The sequence below is a fragment of the Mesocricetus auratus genome, unplaced genomic scaffold (genome assembly GCF_017639785.1).
Source record: "Mesocricetus auratus isolate SY011 unplaced genomic scaffold, BCM_Maur_2.0 Super-Scaffold_100010, whole genome shotgun sequence".
NCBI classification, from domain to species: Eukaryota; Metazoa; Chordata; class Mammalia; order Rodentia; family Cricetidae; genus Mesocricetus; species Mesocricetus auratus.
Window position 1 is genome coordinate 45,617,172 of NW_024429194.1, and position 21,111 is coordinate 45,638,282.

The 21,111-nt window shown below is 37.7% G+C and overlaps 1 protein-coding gene across 2 annotated transcripts in view; it reads right to left on the reverse strand.

Annotated features, from left to right (window-relative positions):
• Pard3b (par-3 family cell polarity regulator beta) overlaps positions 1-21,111 on the reverse strand; it is a 953,942-nt gene that overhangs the window by 463,248 nt on the left and 469,583 nt on the right. The window contains exons 5-7 of one of the 2 annotated variants that reach the window (XM_013113796.3): positions 14,160-14,248; positions 12,660-12,758; positions 3,676-3,762 (exon numbers count right to left, since the gene is read on the reverse strand). In XM_013113796.3, coding sequence (XP_012969250.1) covers positions 3,676-3,762; positions 12,660-12,758; positions 14,160-14,248 — 275 coding nt within the window. The remainder of the gene's footprint in view (positions 1-3,675; positions 3,763-12,659; positions 12,759-14,159; positions 14,249-21,111) is intronic. The other variant, XM_005070579.4, reaches the window with a different exon arrangement.

Genomic DNA, 21,111 nt, shown 5'->3' on the forward strand with positions numbered 1-21,111 from the left:
AGGCCTCACTGAGTGTCACACTGAGGCAGAGAGATGGGTCTCCAGGGGTAACTGCTGGGTGTGGAGAAGCTGCAGTCTCCATATTCCCTGCCCCCTTATTATTCTGTTTAGTCACCCTTTTTTGTAAAAGAGCCTTGTGTGCTATATTACATAGTCCCTTTTGTGTTAAATTTCAAATCTAAATAAAATATGAGCACATTTTATGCGTGAATGATAAGGTCAGCCGTGCATAAAGGGCAGCCTGTAATTAAAGCACAGGGGAAAGTACCTTCTCTGTCTGGATGTCCAAAAAATGGAGCCTCTGCCTCTGGCCTCAGTTCATTTAATGATCTCAGACCGTCTCATGGTGTCAATGGGCAAGGTGCACACAATGAAACTCGGGCTCCTCCTTCAGAAAGGTTAAATCAACAAAGTGGGCTTTTGTTGCTATTGCCGAGCAAGTGGTAGTCACCCCAAGTACTGCAAGGAAGGGCTCCAGGGCATCCTGGCAAGTATGGGTGGGGTCTCCGGCTTCATCCCCTAGCTCTAGAACTTTACCAGCACAATACTAATGTGAAACTGTTTGACATGAAGAAGGGAGAATTAGATCAAAATCGTGCTTTCTCCTAAATTAAACTACTCTCTGATAGTTCACAGTTTACGTTTCTGTTACGGTGGCTTCCCATAACATGATCCATTAGGGGGCTCATGTGTGGTTATAAACTAGTTTATGTAAGTGATAGTTTTTTAACAAGCATCCAAGTCTTCCTTTAATTTAATTCACTACATCATCAGTCATGTAATGTTACTCCCTAGGATTTAATTTCACATTTTGGGAGATGAATTAATTCTTTCGGGCCACTGGGTTGCAATTTAGCTGGCATATTACAGCTGGAGCATGCTATGTGAACCTCGCTGATCTAAATAACCCAACTTCCCATGAAAAATTTATTGACAGAATAAGCCCAACTGTAAAACCTGTGTGTCAGAGGTAATTTTGATAAAATGTAAAACTGACTGATTTCATTAGTTGGATCTCCAGCAACAAACCCATCCCACCCTTTCTGTTATCTGGAAGGGGTAAATTCCCTGCAGTATGATGTCATCTCTACCACTGTGAGGAAGCTTATAAAACACTACCTATTTTTACTTACTGGTGGGGTGATAGCTGCCTTATTGGAGATAAAAACTTACTGGACTTAACAATTAATGCTGTGGTGCCATCATAGGGTAAGACAACCAGTTTATTGATAATATAAAGGGATGCTCAAAATCCAGTCTCCCAGCAGGTTAACGGGCCTGACAACTCCTACTTGCTGAGGTAATCATCACTGAGACTCTTGTGCCCGACGTTTGTGCCAGCCCTGTATTCCCACTGAATCCCGTGGCTGCACCATCCTGCTAGCTCACAGCCTGTCACTCCAACTCCTCTCCTCACACTGGGACTCTCTTCCTTCCCCCTGGTCTTTAGCTGTTGAGGCATCTTTATTATGAAATGGAAGTGCATTATCTATTTTCAGTGAAAAATTAGTGTTTTAATTCTTTAAATTTAATTGACATTTAAAAATAAATGGTGTGATTTTTTTTCATTTGTTTGTTTGTAAGGACTTAGGGTTTTGTGTTTATTTTCTTTCCCAAAACAAAACAAAACAAACAAATAACCAAAAACTGAGAAAGCCAATGGCCCTCAACACAAGCAGTATCCAGCTTCCCCACGCTCTGGTATCTAACGAATTCCTGGGGACTTCAGTTTATAAAGTAGACCCCAGGCTTTACTCAGATGTTCTTAGAACAAGTTTCTCATTTAGTAACAGGTGTGGTCATATTTTTCTTAATGAAAAACAAAGCAAAACAAAACACTGGAAGCAAAGCCAATTACAGTAGTCTTAATAAAGAATTAAATGTAAATTCTAATTTAAAATAATGAAACAAACTAATAAATGGAAGGAAATTAAGAGCTAAGCATAGCACTATGACCTAAGCAAGCCCCATGCGCTCACACAGTGAAGCCAGATGGCAGAATGAAGGCAGACACTTGTCTGACAGGCTCTACAGGCCGTTACATCAAGACACATGGGTTGAGTTAAGTGTGCTGTTTCAGCCTGTACTCATTACTTCTTAACTTTTATTGGCTCGTGTCTCCATTTCCATATGATTTTTAATTAAATTTCCTTTCTATAACAGTAGTGGATACCCCAAAATATAATAGGACCGTTTCTTCAAGTTACTGTATAGTTGACCATGAGTTTAAATGAACCCTCATTTGTGAATCAGACTGTTTCTACTTTATCCAAAACAATCATTACACCGACAATTTCTGCATTCATAGGTCGTGGGTTTTACAAGGAGCTGCCATGTTTTTAATGTCACTTAATCCCCATAACCTTGAAGTGAGGGAGGTTTTTATACAAACAGGTTTAGGGGCTAGCTGGAGGTTATGTGAGGAGAACACATGCTAGGAGTCAAAACCCCAAAGAAGAGGGGGAGATCAATACATCCTGTAGCTCTTCTCCTCATCAGAAGTGAGAGGAGATCTCTCATCTGGAGGGCCAGCTTGTTTTCTGAACTATTGAGAATGAAGGATGGTGAGTGTCACTGTGGATATTTTTTCATTTTGGGGAATTGCAAAGATCCTCTGTTCTATTCCAGGTTCATTAAACTAAAGGGCCTGGCAATTTAACCACTCTGGTATTTCACAGGGCCCTATCAGTACACTTCTGCCAAAAGCCATTAGGATTTCTCATGGGAACTGAATAAATACTCACCTTGTCTGTCAAAAACAACCCCGGTCTGTCCTTTGCCATAACCCATAACATATATAAACACACTTATTAACACACACAAGAAACCAGACAAAAAGAGCCACTGGCTTTCCGCTTCATTTCTTTTTAGAGATGGTTCATTCCAGCAAGAGTTTGCCGTCAGATGTTATATGGGAGAAAACTAAGGTGATGACTTTGCAATTACAGATAGCAGATGGCTACCTGCTGAGGACGATGCCAACCCAAATATCATGACTAAAGTCGCTTCTCCTTTGATACGGCCAACTAAATTGCCAGCTCTGTGGCATCCACTTCATTCCCACCAGTAAAACAGATTTTTATATCCTGTCAGATGTGGATTTCAAGACACATTGCCACAATTTAAATTAGCATTTGCCAGTATGGATTTATCAGCAAATGTCTTTAAAATTCCAAAAGGATGTAATGAATTCTTTAGTGAATTAAACTGTATTTTAAAAAACAAAAATTAACAAAAAAACACAATTTTCTTCTATTACTGAATATAACTAAATAGTTACTAGAATGTGAATGCCTATTGGTCTTAATCCTATGTACATGAAGAATTTGGAATTACTATCTTCACTCATTGAAGAATATTTTATAATGGTAAAAGAAAAACGCACTCAGTTGTGACATTTGTCTAACAATATGTTAAAATCTTTGCCAAGGAGCTTGTTTACTATGCGTCACTCTCAAGGATGCTCCAAGAAAGTGCTTCATAATTAATTGTAAGTGGAGAGATTGGGATGATTTTTTTTCTCTGCATCCTAGAAATAAATGATTTCAGATTGTCTCTAAAGCATGAGGCCAACCAAAGTATTGCTGATAAGAGACTGCCACTTAGCGCTCCTGGAAACTGCCTTCATCAGGGTTTTTATTAGCATGAGCTTCTGAGACAAGGAAAACACCTTACCGTCCACTCAGGGATGAAAAGAAGGGCACCACATGTATTCCCAGGGGGTCTCCTTCCCCAGAAATCTCCACCATTCTTGTCATATCACTGGGGCAGAGCAAAACAGGAACACACATGAGTTTTAGCTCAAAACAGATGCAGTGCATTAACCCACCCACAACACTCTTCCCTGACTGTATCAACTACTGTGACTTCCACATCTACAGCAAGTCAGGAGTGCACGGGGCTTGCTGATGTGTTTCAAAGATCCACAGAGTAAGTATGTTAAAAGAGTCTCTGATTTCTTATTTGAATCTTCCTTGAAAAAAGCAAGCTGAGAAATAACTCACCGCTAAAACAGCCTCCCATTTAAGCTGCACAGATCAACAGAGATAAAAAGAGGTCCATAGAATGAAATCTCTCCCTGATGAGATTCTTGAAAATGACTGTATAGACCATAAACACATAGAAATGAGGGTATCTGTTTCTTAGACAACTAAGAATATAATAAGATACACTAGGAATAAAAATTCTTAGATACACTAAGAATAAAAATAAGTGTATCTATTGCTTAGGCTTGACGTAGGATTTATTTTTTCCCAGAAAAGGGTAAAAAATGAAATAAAATTATTTATTAGAAACTGCACTGGATTGCAGTTTATAATGGTGGAGAAGCCACAGTTGGTAACACAGTTGGGCATGTTCAAAGCAATATAAATCAAAGCTTGCATCAGTTGTCCTCAATGGAACAATTCCAAGTTTTCACCTCCTGGTTTATTTATTTATTTCTATCTTTAAGGCAGAAAACGAGGTTAAAAAAAAAAAAACAGAGAAAATGCATTACAGGAAGGCTGACCTGCCTAACCTCGCTCAGCTTAGGAAAGGATGAGTGAGAAACACTAATAGGGAGTGTGTATGACTGAAATACAGACGGTGCTGGAAACTTCCGGGTCATAAAGAGTGGAGCAAACAAGTTTTTGTAAAGATAAAAAATAATAACTGTGAACAATCATTGGCTCCTTTAATCTGAGAGAGAGAAGACAACATTGCCAGAGGAAAATGGCAAAGCTGAAGCAAGCATCCTCTTTGTGGAAACTGTAAACACATTTCTATTGTTTTCCACTCACATGAAAATGACCTGAAACTGGATGTCAAATTAAGAGCCACAGCTGCCTCAGATATTTTCTGCTCCATATTGAAAATGGTAAAAATTTGGTTTCTTGCTGGCAAGTTGAGAACAGCATTAAGAAAACAAAGTGTCTGATGAATTCACCCTGGAAATAGGGATTTTTTTTTAATTATCAGCAATCTAAAATAAATACATTAAGTACCTGCTAGTCGTAGATCAGGCTTATTGTTAATGTGTTTTTCCTTGCAACCCTATTATCAGTAAGAACTAAAAAAAATGATAAAGCAAAATAAAGCAAGACAGTTTCTGGCATTTCAGGGAGATGAAGCAATTTCAAAACTGATAATAAATTTCAAATGGTCTTCACTCAGATACTGTCAATACATTCAACTTGTTCAGTCAAGCAGGCTGTATAAGAGGCCCATAAGAAAATCACAAACCAAGCAAACCTCAGCATGATGATACAGAACAAAGGACTTGTTTCTATGTGAATAAGCACAGATATGAACATAGGTGTGTCTGGATGGACATTGATGCACATTGTAAGTCTGAATGCAAAACACTTGGTGGGTACAGAAACTTGTAAAGTGTTTGATGATCCAGTCTAGTAATTCTCATATAATAATAGATTTGCAGCTAAATATAAGCTTTGAAAGAAGACCAACTCCAAAGATACTGATTTTAAAAGTTTAGACACTGAGACTAAGCTCTTTTTTTAACCACTAAAACATTATTACCTTTCCCTTTATAATTTTTAGAGTTTTGTCCACAACACAACTCACTCTTGGCAAATATATCAAGTGTCTGTATACCTGTGGATATCACCCACACTTAACATAGAAGCTTGAAAATATTAGTGTTTAGTCTAGGGCCGACTTCAAGATTTCATCTCACAGATGGCATTTTATAGATATTGGCTGCCATTGAATTCATTTTTTATTTTATAAATATTTATTTAAATCTACTAAAAACGTCCTGTAAAAATAATAAATTTGATGCATATCACTATTTTAGTAATTATTAATCTTCTGTTTTTACAATCAGCAAATAAATCTTATACTTCATTCTGTCTTATTCAAAACTACTAAAGATTTTGGAGAGGATTCAGGTTTTAAAATTAATTTCTATGTGAAATTCCTTTTTCTACATTTTAGGGTAAACTTTTTTTTTATTTCTGAGGGTAAACTTTTAATTTTCCCTTATACACAACAGTCATAATTCTTCAACTAAGATTCTTGGCAACTTTGAGAGTATTCAGAAAAGGTTATCACCCTTGGGTGGGGATGCATAGTGGACTGTAATTTTATAAACTGTAACAAACATGCAGACATTCACAGAAAGCTAGATCTGCTAAAAAATGACATTTAAATCTATATGAATCATGCCCTTATTTTATAAAAGTTCATCCATAAATTGTTTTTACCTGAAAAGACAGGAATCTGAAATACAATGCTACATAAATATGTTCACATATTTTTATTGATTGTAAAAGAAGAATCACCAGTATTTTATACGTGCTTGATGTTGTGTAGAAATGTCTGTATGTATACACCTCATGGGATATAATAAACACAGCAAGGAAGACTGCACACACACACACACACACACACACACACTCTTATTTATCTCAAAATACCTCAATACATATCTCAAAATTGAGACTTACAAAAATGTAAAAACATGCTGCTAATGTTATTTGTTTAGATAAACACCAGAGTGCAATTTGTATTTGGCATCCAGTTGTTCAAGTTCAGAGGACAGTGAAGAGACCATGATACATGCATGGTAAGGGAGACTAAGAATGAAAAATATAGAAAATGTGGTAGAAAGTATATTCCTGAAGTGGAAGGTAAAATAAACCATGGAAACAGACAAAAAATGTGACCAGTGCGAGCTAAGGATCACAGCACAGAGAAGTGGTTAGTGTTCCCTGTGACCAAAATAATTATTCTGGGAGATACTAAGTCAAAGATACTAAGCAAGCTGAACTCCCTAAAGTTCATATGACAGAGCTGACTCTAATCACTGGGAACAGCCATGGCCAGTCTAAGAGCTCAGGACAGAACTATGTAAAAAGTTACACATCAGTGGATAAAGGTGAGACTGTCAATATGAATAGTTACTCTGAAAGCTACCCACTAAATGTTAAGTGCTTCAACTGGGTTCTATTGACCAAGAGGAACTGAAGCTTCAAGCAGATGATGCAATGTGTGTTGCAGATGTCTGTAAGCCTTATTCCTTCATCCCAAGACAAATGGACAGAATTTACATTGATATTACTCAACACTGTCTCCAGTCCCTCAATTGGAGAGAAAGGATTAAGGACAGAGGACAAGTTTTCTCCCACGCGTGACTATGAGTCCGATGTCTGAATTATTCAAACCAAGATGCCAAGCCTCAGTGTCCTCATTTCTGTAAAGAGGACCTTGTGATTTGGGACATTCCCAACAGAGGTGTTAGTTTTAAAGAGAAAATAACTCATACACATCACACATGTGATGGGATTGATAAATTTTTGCCATTTTTATAATTATGAGAATTTCCTTTTTGAGACTGATTTTCAGTTTGTAGTCTGGGTTGGCCTTGAACTTGTGTCTTCCTGCCTCTGGATTATAGGACTACGTCCTCATACCTAGTTTGATTATTAGCACTTTCTAAGGGAACAATTACATTTATGGCCTTTAAAGGAATAATTATAATTTTCTTTATTTTTAATCTCACCAATTTTATGGGTAAAACTTAAACACTATAAGATCAAGTAATATACTCTTTCACTATATTGGTTACATGGGAAGGGAAGACAAACGTTTTTAACAAATGGTCAGAAGATGTGTATTTGTATCTTTAGGGACTGAGTTGAAGACCCATCATATCTAGTGCAATTGGGATGGACTCAGAGAAAAGCCCAAACAAGAGTTTGCTGATGACCCTGAACTCTACTCCTTGTAGAAACATATAGTGGGTATAAATTCATTGATTGAAAAAAATCTCTGAGTTGGGGGTTATATTAGCAAATCTGTTTGAATTTTATTAATTTTAATTCAATTACTATAAACTCAGTCACTGCTGTGGGGAAGTTCTGTAAAAGAAAAATCAAATAATCAAGAAAACAAAATGCAAAACCATAAAGTCTGGGACACTAGTAGGCAGTGTTGGAAAAGATAATAATGGTGAGAAAGGCAGTAGAATAATATAAGTGTTCTGATATGAATGCTTGGATTCAGAAGGGCTCCAGATCTCTGAGTTTTTAGAGTTTGGAATACTCATCCATAAATATATATGGGGGGATGGGGCCTGAGTCGAAACAATTAATTTAGGTTTCATACATACCATACTCATAGTCTGAGGTAATTTTACAATATTTCTACAATATTTAAAAAATAACTTTGTGTATAAAGTGAAGTGTAGAATTTTCTTCTTTGGCATCCAATAGGCACTGAAAAAGTTTGAAATTCAGAAAATTGGGGTTTTTAAACTCTCATATTATGGTTGATCAAACTGTAGTAAAAGAAGCAGTCTAGATCAGTGCAAACCATGATTTGGCAGATAAGGTGTCAGTTGGCTTCTGAGTGTTACAAGCTGCACCCATTGAATACAGATACTTCATATCACTTCCATTTTAGAATAAGCCAATGCGTAAGGAGTGGAAGCATGTCCAGTACCATATCATTCATATAAAGCGGGATCAGGAGGCAAACTGGGACCTGTAGCAGGAGTCCTTAATCCCTTTGTCATGGAAGTTTCAAAACACAGGAGCTTAATGATGTAGACCAGAGAAAAGACAGTACAGGATGAAGACAGTAAGCTCAGCTCAACAAATTCATTAGGGAAGTGGTGCTCTGAGAAGTTACCATGATGAACAAATGGATTCTCCCCCAGAAAAGATAAGGTGAGAGGATGGCGATGGCAGGCATTGAACGGGAAACGATGCTGAGAATCTAAAACTGAGTATCTCGTGGACACATTTGTAGGCTATAATGATAGAGATAAAGGGGGTTAAGAGGAGGGAGCAGGAGTAGAATGAAAAATGGTGAGAAGACACAAGGAGTTATTTCAATAATTCCATATCCACTGATATTTGCTTCATGCCCCAATATGTGGTCTTTTTGAGAGAAACTCCAATTAGATATCAAAAATAATGAGTATTCTGCAGCGTTTGGGTAAAACAGCCTTTAGACATCTGTAAGGCACATTTGATATGGTATGTTATTTGACTCTGATATTTCTCTGTTTACTTTATGTCTGGGTGACCTATCAGTTGGTGAAAGTTGGGTATTGAAGTCACCTATTACTACTATGTTAGAACTAATCTGGCCCTTAATGCTTAGTAGTGTGTATTTTATGGAATTGGATTGATCTGGATTTGGTGCATTTATATTTAAAATTGTAATGGGTTTTGATGGGTGGTTCCCTTTTTCAGAATGAAATGACATTTATCTCTTATGATCAGTTTGGTCTGGTCTGTGTTGTCAGATAGTAGAATAACATACTTGTTCATTTGCTGGTTCCAGTGGCTTGGAGTGTGCTCTTTCACTCTAGGACAAGTACCTATCCTTGTTGGTAAATGTGTTCTTTTTGCAGACAACAAAATGCTGGATACCCTTTGTTAATCCAATCTGCTAACCTATGAGTTTTAACAGGGAGGTGAGGCCATTAATATTTAAAGTTACTGGGTGGTGTGTGTTGACATTGAATGCTGTAATTGTGTGGCTTTGTAGGTAACTCTCCTAGGTCTACGCAGTATAACTGTTCCTAGAGTACTCTTGGCTGTGCTTAGTCTTCTCTTCAGTGTATAATGTTCTTTCCAATAGGGCTAGTTTTGGTGGACATGAATTTGTTTCATCTGTTTATATCACAGAAATTTTTTTCTCCTTCAACTATGGCAGATAGTTTGGCTGGTCACAGTTGTCTATGTGAGTATCTATAGTCATTAGGACTTGTACATTGCTTCAAGATCTTCTAGCAATAGCTAGACATTACAATTCAGAAGTCAGTTAACATTCTAAAGCACCATTGGGACCATTGCTATAGGACTGATGATCTTTGGGAACATCTTAGATTTTCATCCTGCTTATGATTTTGCACTGAACCTGGTGCCTAGAATTAAGTCATGAGTGTATCTTTTGACATGAGTTTCTAGCTCAGCTTTGTTGGATGGGAATTTGGTTTTGATTTTGCTGTTAGCCTAATTCAACTAGTTTTGTATCAAGTAGGATGTGTTCTCAGTCTTCTGGACACTGTTCAATTCATAAGTTGGGATACTAGTGTGATTATATTTCAGCAGCTGTGGGAAGTACTAGGGTCTTGACTGCTCAGGCACAGCTTCATTAGTAAGGATCCAGGGCAAAATGTCCAGGGAATCAGGGGGAAGGGAAGGTCTTCTGTACATATTGCTTGCTATTGAAAGAGATGCTCTCAGGTTTTCAGGAAAACTACCCAATTGAAGCCCTTCACTTTGTTGTATTTTATGATCAAAGTCAGAGGACTGGTGATTCACAGGATATGCATATAAGACTAGTTAGAGAACACTCTTTTACCAGCTTTTAAAATCATAGCTATGCTGATGATTCATTGAGCAATTTGTTTTATCCATTAAGTCAATCGCTTAACAAATATGTTCCTCTTATATTCTAAGACCTGTATGGGGTGCCAGAAATGCTTTTGAGGATTCAGTCTTGTATGGAATAATACAGAGTTACAAGGAACTATAATATGTGTAATAATGATGAGGAAACTAACAATAGCAATTAGTAATTATTCAGCCTTTCATTTAGCAATGCACTAAGTCAGATGCCTGTAATGCCCTTTAATTAATCTTCACAGAATCTATGTGAGCATAAAAATCATTTCCATATAAAGGAAATAACTTAAAGATGTTCAGTAATTAGTTCAACAATGGGCAGGTAGTAAGGTACAAAACCAGTGTTCAAACCTAGACTTTATCTAATTCAAGATTTTGAAGGAATTGCTAACTAATGCAGATTACAGATTAGAACATTTTACTCAGTTGACTTATGTGTACACTCTTGAGAGAATAAGAACAGATTCACACTGGAGAGGGGAGATGGTAAGTTACTGCAATAGCTTAGCTGAGCGATAACAAGGACTGAAACAATGGCTGTAGGCATGTAACAGGTCTAAGTCATTTTGGACTCCACACACAATTTACTTAGCTTCTGTGCTACCTGAAAGGAAGTAAGCCTGAGCTGGAGAAGAGCTCTGTGAAATGCTGTCTTCTAGAGATGACAAGGAAATTGCACTCATGAATCTCACAGCAGTGTGGTTACCTGCACAAAACCTGCGCAAAAACCCACACAAGACCAAAGCAGCCAACATCCTGGCATTGACCTAGAGGTGTTCCACTGGCCCCGCCCTTTTCCTCAGGCACTCTGACCCTCTGAGTCCAGTCTGTAGTCACAGGGCGTTTGCATCCACTCTATATTCTGAGTTTGATCTGAACAGATTCCAGCTATGTCTTTCATCACAATTTTTCCCATGTAGGTCCTGTAGCCTGAAATCCAATCAAGGACTTAGAAGGTACGCATAATCAACGCTTGAATCAGTGGATTTCTAGACCAGAGTGGTAAATGTGGATTGGCTCTCTATTGTGCTAGTTGTTTGGAGTTGTAGTTAACCTACCAAAGGCAACAATAAGACACAAAAAGGGGTTCTGTTGAAAATTATATTGATATAATAAATACATATATTAAAAACCATCCATGATATTTCTCTCAAATATCTGTAAACAGAAAAAAGCTTAATTTTTTCTGAATTAAAAAACTAAAAATAAATAAACATAAATAAATCACAAAACAAACAACTAGATATTATATGATAAGTGTCTTTGCAGCATTTCACTAAGATTCTGGGAAACATTTGCCAAAGCTAATTCTTTTAAAAAAATTAATGCCAAATAAAACAGGAGCATTCATTCCATTATGACTAGATATAAGAACAAACAGCAACTTTTACAAAGTGAGTGTCTTGGGAATGCATTTGACTGAATGCTTTAGATTACATAATTCATTAGTAAAAATTCCAAGTGAACAGGAATGGTGACCATGTGGCTGAGTTTCATAAAGCTGAAGAGACTCTACATGGTCACTTGATAAGGGTGATCACCTTTCCAGAAGAGAGTAGCTGATTTCCTGCGGACTGATTGACTCCTTTGAATAAATGGACTTAATGGAAAGAATACAGTGAACGGAGGAGCAGCAGCTATGACAGCATCACTTTCTATTGCCAAAGTTACTGCTGGAGAAATTTCAATTTACTTTCCTTATGCCAAATTGAAACAATTTACTGAAAATAATTACAATAATGGAAACCATACAAGGTGATCTGACCCAGTCTAGGAATCTCCAAATCCAAAATGCTTTAAAAATCTGAAACTTTTTTGAACACTAAAATAATGCTTCAAGAGATTGAGAATTTGCAGAATCTTGGGCTATTTTATTTTGCATAGTCAACCAGTACTCTCTACATAAATTTTCCAAAATTAAAAAAAGTCTTGTAAATTCTGAAAAGCTTCTGACCCCAAGAATTTTGTATAGGGATAACAAACCTGCAACAAAGAAAATAATAGTAGTGAAAGAATCAAATGCAAGGCTCACTCTGACCCAAACACTGTTCAAAGTATTTTATATATGTTATCAAATATTACACTTAAAAATAGTAATTCAGGCCGGGCGGTGGTGGTGCACGCCTTTAATCCCAGCACTCGGGAGGCAGAGGCAGGCGGATCTCTGGGAGTTCAAGGCCAGGCTGGACTGACAGCCTCCAAAACAATACAGAGAAACTGTCTCGAAAAACCAAAAAAAAAAAAAAAAATAGTAGTTCCAGCATCCTAGTAACATCATTTCTAACGAGGTCTTACTTTGTTGTTCTTGAGGCTAGCCTTGAATTCAGCTGTGTAGTGGAGGGTACGCTGAACTTCCGGTCCTCCTGGCGCCACCTCACACTTGAAATGCTGGGACTATAGATGAGAGACACCACTCCTGGTTATATGATCCCGGGGACTGATTCAACTCAGAGCTTCATGCATGTTAGGCTATTCCAACTGTACTATAGCCCCAAATCCTATTATTTCTACCTTATAGACCAGAAACTAAGGCAAGAAGAGATGAATTAGTAGGGACATATGGTTTATATCCAGGCAGTGCCTATGGTTGTGGCATTAGAGATCAGTACTGAGACGAGTAATAGTTGACTTCACATGATGAGCTACTTTCATTAATAATATGAAAAAATCCTGGTTGGTGGAGCAAATTCATCTCACAGGCATCAAGTATAATAATGTGACTGTATAAACACAACCCACAGCAGTTACTCATAGAGCTAGAGGCAAAGCAAACCACTCAAACACAAGGAACTTTGAAGAGCTCTATAAACTGCAGGGCAAAGACAAGAAAAAGCAATTTGAAACTGGTTGCCCAGCAGGGAAATCAGGCCTGGCACCAGAAACTTAGCTAGCTTCCCCATGGGTAGTGACGTCATGAACCTTGGAGGAGAGTTTACCATTCATTTTGTTAGACCAGCCTAATTCCTAGCTGCATTCTAGATCTTATTCTTATGCCTACAATTAAGTGTAGCTACCACTCCCTCGCCACAGAAGTTTCTCTGTACAGCAAAGGAGATGGTTGCAGAGAACCACAGCTGGATACAATGCTGAGATTAACAAATTGTGGGGAGCCAGATCCAATGTCTACATCTACACAATGGTCCATCTATGACTCGGAGCATCAAGGGACAGAAGGCAGAAGGATTATGGGGGTCACAATATCAAGAAGTCTAATGTAAACCAATCTCTTCTAGAAATGGCTGCAAAAACAAGACTACAGCAAAGCCAATATCCGTAGATAAGGTACTACAGGCAGCTATTGGCTGCTGAGAGAGGGAGCATTGGCTTCTCCAAGGGATGAGAGGCCTCAGTGATTGTGCATTAGACTAATTAACCTTGAAATAGTACACACAGACAGAGAAAATTGGACTCGTGTGTGTGTGTGTGTGTGTGTGTGTGTGTGTGTGTGTAGTTGGAAGACGGTGACTTAGGAGGGGCTAAAGGGAGAAGGATCAAAAGGGAAAGTGATGTAATAAAATGTATAAAACTGAAAAAGAAACAAACAAGTTCAGATGTGGAAGAGTATTAGAAGCCTCTAGGGTTATTTGTGCATCTATGGTTTTCAGGAAGGTTCTAATATCATATGTAGAAAATGGGAGAAAGGAATAAATAATCAGTGTTTGAATTGAAATGTGCTTCATTAACCAGTTCTACTTTTCTTGGTATTTCCTAAAAAATCAGAACAATTAAAATCCATTCAATAGAATAATGCCAAGTTTAAATAAATCAGAACATTCTATTTTCATGAGGAAATACCTCAGTGCGTCCTTAGTTCTGTGCGATGTTAGTAGCTCTGTCTGTTCACCATTCATAACTTCTCTGTTTTCCAAGTTCTGGGTGGAATCCTGGAATGAAGCAAAGTCAAAGGATGTAGATGCTGCACATACAGAACTGAAGCTTGGAACAAAACCTTACGACTGAGGGAGGAGGTAGCTTCCCCTGGATACAGGCAATCTATTTTCGTTTCTTTTAAGACTAGAGACCGGCGTTAATCTTCTCTATGCTTTCACTGGGCTCTCCCCTCTTATTTGGTTTCTGAAATGCTCCACCAGGGGCCTTTGCACAAGGCAGTATGCTAAAAGCTGGGAATACATCGCTCAACTTTCTGCTGCTCAGCCTTGGGTTTGGGGATCGATCATATTTTAAACCAGTTTGAAAAAAAATACCAAAAAGAAGTCTCCAGTGCTACTAAGTAGTGAGAAACAAGTCTTAATGACATCTATGTGCTTGCACATAGCACAGTGCAATGTAAGAAAAAAAGCAAGTATATGGACAAAACCAAATGTATGGAAAAAATGTTTGTTACTTGGCCATCCTGGAACTCCCTCTATAAATCAGGCTGGTCCCAAATGCAGAGATTCACCTGCCTCTCTCTCCTAAATGCTGGGATTTGAGTCATGCACTTTGACCATGTCTAGTTCTCTTGATTATTTTTTTAACATTTATTTATTAGATTTATTAATTTTATTTTTGTGTGAGTGTTTTGCTTCCATGCTTGTATGTGTACCATGTGTGTTTGGTGTTCACAGAGGTCAAAAGAAGTCACTGGATCTCCTGCAACTGTATGGGTGATTGTGAACCACCACGAGTGGAAATCAAACCAGGTCCTCTGCAAGAGTACAAAGTGCTCTTAACTTCTAAGACATGTCTCTAGCTTCCTAAACTGATTTTTTTTAGAAATGTGTCTTTCATTTTAAATGGATAGCAACTTTTCAAACAGATGTATGTGTTTTTGTGAAATATATTTTTTCCTAATTCAATTTTCTATTCTCCACATGGATAAAAAAAGGAAGCACAATGTATAAAGTTAAAGATCCCTTAATAGTTTAGGGTAAACCATCTTTGAAAAGATAAGTATCTGAAAGTTTAATGCCCATATTATCCTTAGGAACGGGTTGATAAATTCATACAAACAGGGCAAGATTGGAAAAGTTAAAAAAAAACCTAGATAGATTTAACAGAATTCTTGAACCTATGATGATCATGCATATTAAGATATTTGATAAGCCCATTTACGCTCAGGTCATTGGCTGTTTATCTGTCTGTAACACAATGAGCCTTGTGTGTGGCTCTCAGACAGTCAGAATCTAATATGTTGTTTTTAAAAACTATATAAGAAACTACCCCCAAACTTCATGGTTTAAAAAATACATTGTTTCTTCTGGTTTCTGAGAAATGGGAACAAGGAAGTTCTAGGATGAGGTTAGAAACCAGAGGTCTGAGGCCTGAAGCTACAATCTTCTAGCTGGAGAACCCATGCTCTTGATGCTGCGGCATGACTGGAACAGCTCCAGAGGTGAAGGCTCACATTATCACTAGTCTGGTTTTTAATTCTGTTCATTTAACTATGACCATCTTCATGCCTGCACCATACAGTTCTGACTATCTTAGATTTGCATTAAGTTCTGAAATCATGATGTGTGCTTCTTTCACACTTGGTTTGTTTTCCATGTTTGCTTAATATTCTGGGCATGTTACATGTCTCCATCAATTTAACAACCAGCATGTCTGTCATTTTCAACCTCCACTGAGTACTTGATAGAGAGCCCATTTAATCTATACATTGTGATGCCATTTTAACGATATACATCCCTCCAATCCACCAACATTTAACAGTGACAGTTAATTAAAACAGTTATTCCTTTCAGTTCTCCCTCCCCCTCCCTCCTCTCTCTCTCTCTCTCTCTCTCTCTCCCCCAAAGGAAAAAAGTATTCAGTATACAGTTTTAGCTCTCTATCTTGTTTTCTCTCTCTTTCATGTGGAATTAACTTAGTGGTGATTAAGGAGTTTTCCATCTAATTTTAGTTATATGACAAGTAAAGGTTTTATTTACATCAACACTGTACTTGATGTACTATAAATTTGGAAATGTCAATTACAATTTGAAATTAATACAAGGCCAATTGCAGTGTGATAATCTGATCAAGGGAAATTCTGAGATGACTACATTTTGAGAGTAATCATGTGGAGACAAGCTCGGCAGTTAAGAGTGCTTGCTGTTCTTGTAGAGGAGCTGAGGTAAATTCCCAGCACCTGTGTCAGATGGCTCACAACTGCCTAACCTCCAGACCTGGGGAACAGATTCTGCCTTCTACACTCAATGTGCGCATGGACTGGTGGACACATATTTCCACATTCCCACGCGCAAATCTTTAAAAGAAAACACATGTCTAAATTTTAAAAGCTAACATTCACATAAAAGGGAAAACTTGTAGTATTTGTGCTTCTGGGGCTGGGTTACCACTCTCAGGATGATTATTTTTAGCCTCCTCCATTTAACCTGAAAATTTCACTCATCTTTTATTAATTGTGGCCATTCTGACTGGGGCAAGAGGAAATCTCAAAGTGTTTTCAACTTGCATTTTCTTGATAGCTAAGGTTGTTGAAGGGTTTAAAGTATTTCTCAGCCATTTGTGTCTCATCTTTTGAAAATTCTCTACTTAGTTATAGATACTGATTTTAAGTTGGATTATTTGTTTTCATGACATTCAGGTTTCTCTAGTTCTTTGCATATTCTAGACACTCGTACCCCCACCCCCACACTGTAAACCACCTCTTTGCTCAAATGGTGGTGTCCTTTGCAAGCACACCCACAATTTTATGTCTTAGATGAATTATAACATCAAAATCCTCTATGCCTAGCTACAACTACCATAGAGAAAGAGGCAGAAACTACAGCACATCATCTCAGCTAACAGGCAGTGTTTTTCACTTGCCAAAATCACTTCTATATACTGCAACATCAAGATCTTTTAGCGTTCTCTAGGGATGAGGCAGGAAGATAGATGCTAGAGGCACTCCACTAAGACATAAAGCCAACGCAATTTGCACTGACAATGCTAACATTGCATCGTTTGAAAACTTAGGGTAAGTCAGCTGTCTCTTATCAGGTTTAAAAAAATCACTTTACCCTCAAACTTCAGAATTATTTACACAACATAATTAAAGCACACCAGGTTTTCTTTCAATCCATTACATGATGAAATGAAGAGTCACGAACTCACACCTATCTAAAAATGAAAATGAGAATTTTTTCCCCTCAAAGCTTATTTAAATAACTTGAAGAAAAATCTGTAAAATCTTGACTTTTAAATTTGGAAGGAGAGGGACAAAAATAACTGATTAACTAAAAGGTCGACATAATGGGTGCTAAAAAGCCTCCATATTCCTTAACTCCAGGTTGGAGAAATATTAATTATGCGATTTAAGAATCCTGAAACCTGCCTTTAGAAATAACACAATGCTCTAGAGGGTCTATATTTTATTTCTAAAATAAAGCAATTGCAATTTCTATTTTTAATGCCATAGTAAACTCATGGGTTAAAATGAGCTACCTAGAATGTAAAGGGGATGGTGTTGTAAAGCCTGTCTTGTTTTCCCACATTATGGCCCTTTCTTTCCCAGCAATGTTGAACAGGCAACCATGCCTGGCTACTCTAAGTATATCCGTCACAGCTTCCATCACATCAGGCAACATATATGTGGCCCTCACAAAAAGACAAGCTTAATTACTACATTTTAAAAAGAGTGGACATTTTTAGCAACACTTTCAGGATTGTGAGAGCATTAATGACAGCCAGAATGCCTTGGATTTAAACAGCACTGCACTATTTTTAGCTTTAAAATCAACACTTACACAAATATTCCCAAACCAATTAGCAGCAGCTGGAAAGTAAAGGTGTTTACATTTCGTTACCACTGGTGCTAACTACAGCAAGTGCTCACTGGCTGCCAGAGAGGGGCCAGGCACCTGGAGGGCAACCTTCTCTTCAGGGGTCATCACAATGTCAGCACCAGGCTACAGCTCTGTAGTTCACAGTTTGTACAAGTTACTGATTCCATGTAGGAGAGAGTACAGTATTCACCATGGAGTGCCATTAAGATAGGCATCTTACTCATAGTGAGGGGGAAAAGAAAGCTGGAAGAAGAGACTACCCAAATTCTCACTGGTTGGCTGTAACTGCTAAATAGTTTTATAGAATGGTTTCTCATTTCTAAGATGAGAGCTATAGCAGGTTTCCTTATGAACAGATACTTCTCTATGGCTTACATGTGCAGGATATATAGTCTTGTTGCCCCCGCCTCCATATTTTTGACCATTTGCCCATAAGATCTGAACTACAATTGAGTCATATTTCAAAATCTCCAGTGCATTTTAAGAGAAGATTTGCATTCTGAAAAGCCAGCTACAAGTTTCTTTTGAAATCGCATATGAATTTTAGAATGAGAGTAAGAGCAACGTTTATCCAGAAAAGATTTGAACGGGAGGCTATGTGCCTGGTGCTCATACATAAACATAATGTAAATTTTAAGATTAAAATTCTGGGCATAATTTCAGAATATTTGTTTTTACTTTTTAGAACAAAAATATCTTGCTAAAGTAAAAACAAACTGCATTTGCTATGCACACATTTGGAATTAACATTCATTTCAGTAGTCAGGAACTGTTCCTCAAACTCTACCTAATACATGTTCTTCATGCTGCAGGCAGTGCCTTGCTTGGGAAGTCTCTGTTGGCTTTATAAAAGCATCCCTAAATATTTCAGTCTTAGCAACTCAACGGGCATAGAATTTCCTACCCGAACACTATTGTATTTTATATCTATGAATCTAGAAATTAAGAAAACATTTAAAATTATTAGTCAGGTAAGGTATATACTTGTTCTCCTTTATTCTACTGTAACATGTATACTCTAACATGTATAAGAACCATCAAAGCCTTGTGAAAATGCACATTTCTGGGTCGGCCCTAGAGTTGGGACACCTGGTATGGGCAGAGCCTGAGAAGTTTTGTAAACAAGTTTCTGATGTTGCCATTCTAGGAATATAGAAAACACTAAAGGATCTTTAGAACACTGCCTGGCAATGGTAATGTGAATCTAACTTCTGCTGCCAAAACCATCAACAATAGTAACTAACCCAAGAAAGAATGGTGCTGGCCTACTCTAGGCACCTATAGTCAGTGACTAGAAAGTTTATATTCATGGAAACCGAGACCCAGAACAGTCAAATGACTCTCCCCTCTTACTTTCTATAGTAATGACAAAACGGTGTTTCAGGATTCTCCAATCTCCATCCCAGGCTCTTAGGAATATAGTAATGAGTGGTTAAAGAATGTGACCTAGCTAGGCAAGTGCTCTGCCACTAAGCTGTAGCTCCCACCATGGACTTTACCACTTTCCAAAGCCACTAAAAGAAACTGCAGCTGTGTCTTAGGAACACTTTTGCTGTTGCCAATAATCTCAAAATACTTCACAAATAGTTAGATATATAATTCACTACAACCCTTCTTGGCATGCTTGTTTTAGTTCTATCCACGAACACATTCAAATGTAAAAGGATTGTGATTTGTCCACGGTGAAGTCAAGAGCCAAACAACAGTAATTAATTGAGACCATTGCCTTCTGAAATTTAGATTTGCAATTGAACACAAACACACTAACTAGCTATATCTATTCTGATCGACTAGCCTGCATTGTCAACTTGATTGGATTTGAATCACCTGGGAGATACACCTCTGGTCATATTTTTCAGGCATTTCCAGATGTGTGTCTCCTAGGTGATTCTAAACCCACACAAGTGGACGATGCATACTAGTCGTCACACCTGGAAGACAGTAGAGTAGTGGGATGCAGCTCTGGTTTCAGTAGAAAGAGTTCCAACCCAAGGGCCATGGCTGATGTAGTCAACATAACACCCCTGCCCCCATTTTCCTTGTCTGTAAAAGAGGGAGAGATTGCTCTTAATCATTCTAAGTATAAAACGTCTTTGCTGAGTACACGGCAAAGCTATGTGATGTAGCTAGGCAAGCAAGCCTCATCTGAGCAAACACACACATAAAATTCATTTAAATAAATGTTTTCTGGAGATGCAAACTCTCTCTTCCTGGGACTATGCTTCTTTATTCTCTTAACATATTCACGTCTATGTAATTTTAGGTACAAGAATACTTGAATGAAAACTAAAACTCTCTGACATTACCATGATTCCCTCCTTTTCTATTTTTTATTCTTTTGTTGGCTTTTTCTTTTCTCTCACTGCTAAAAATAAGCACAGTTAGAGTTCATTATTAATATTTCCCAGAAATCTAAATTACATTTGAGCAGACAAATGAAATTTAAAAAGCAAAAATCCTCAGATATGCATATTATTTACATATTTTTAACTGATGAGGTTAGTTTATCTATGTTTGGTTTCTGTTATTTACCTAGGCAAAGATTTATAAAGTGTCCTAAATAAATATCATTTATCAAAACACTGCTGTGAGCTAACAGTAAGGATGTAGAGAGAGCAAGATTCTATTTTGGAAGCTACGAGGAGGCTATACTACCTGGATCAGGTATCAAAAGTTAAAAACAATACTGATTTCAAAGTCAGGATCTCATCTGCTCTGTCAGTCTTTCTATGGAAGCCTACACTGATGGCTGTGTGACTCTCTCTCACAGATGTTCAAGTACTGACTTTAACAGTCTTGCCAGTGAACCTGTAATGGTGGCCACACCCCTCTGGGCAGACTGAATTGGCGACTGGGAAACTTGAGGCATGGTTTCTTTTTACTAGGTCTTTTCTGTTGGGTCAGCCAACAGATAGGAAGGGCAGAGAAGTGCTCTCAAAGTTCTTTATATTTTTCTGTGTAAGTGTCCTCCAATAAACAACCATTTATCATTTATCTTGGGTCTAGTGAAATCATTACACCCAAGCCTTTAT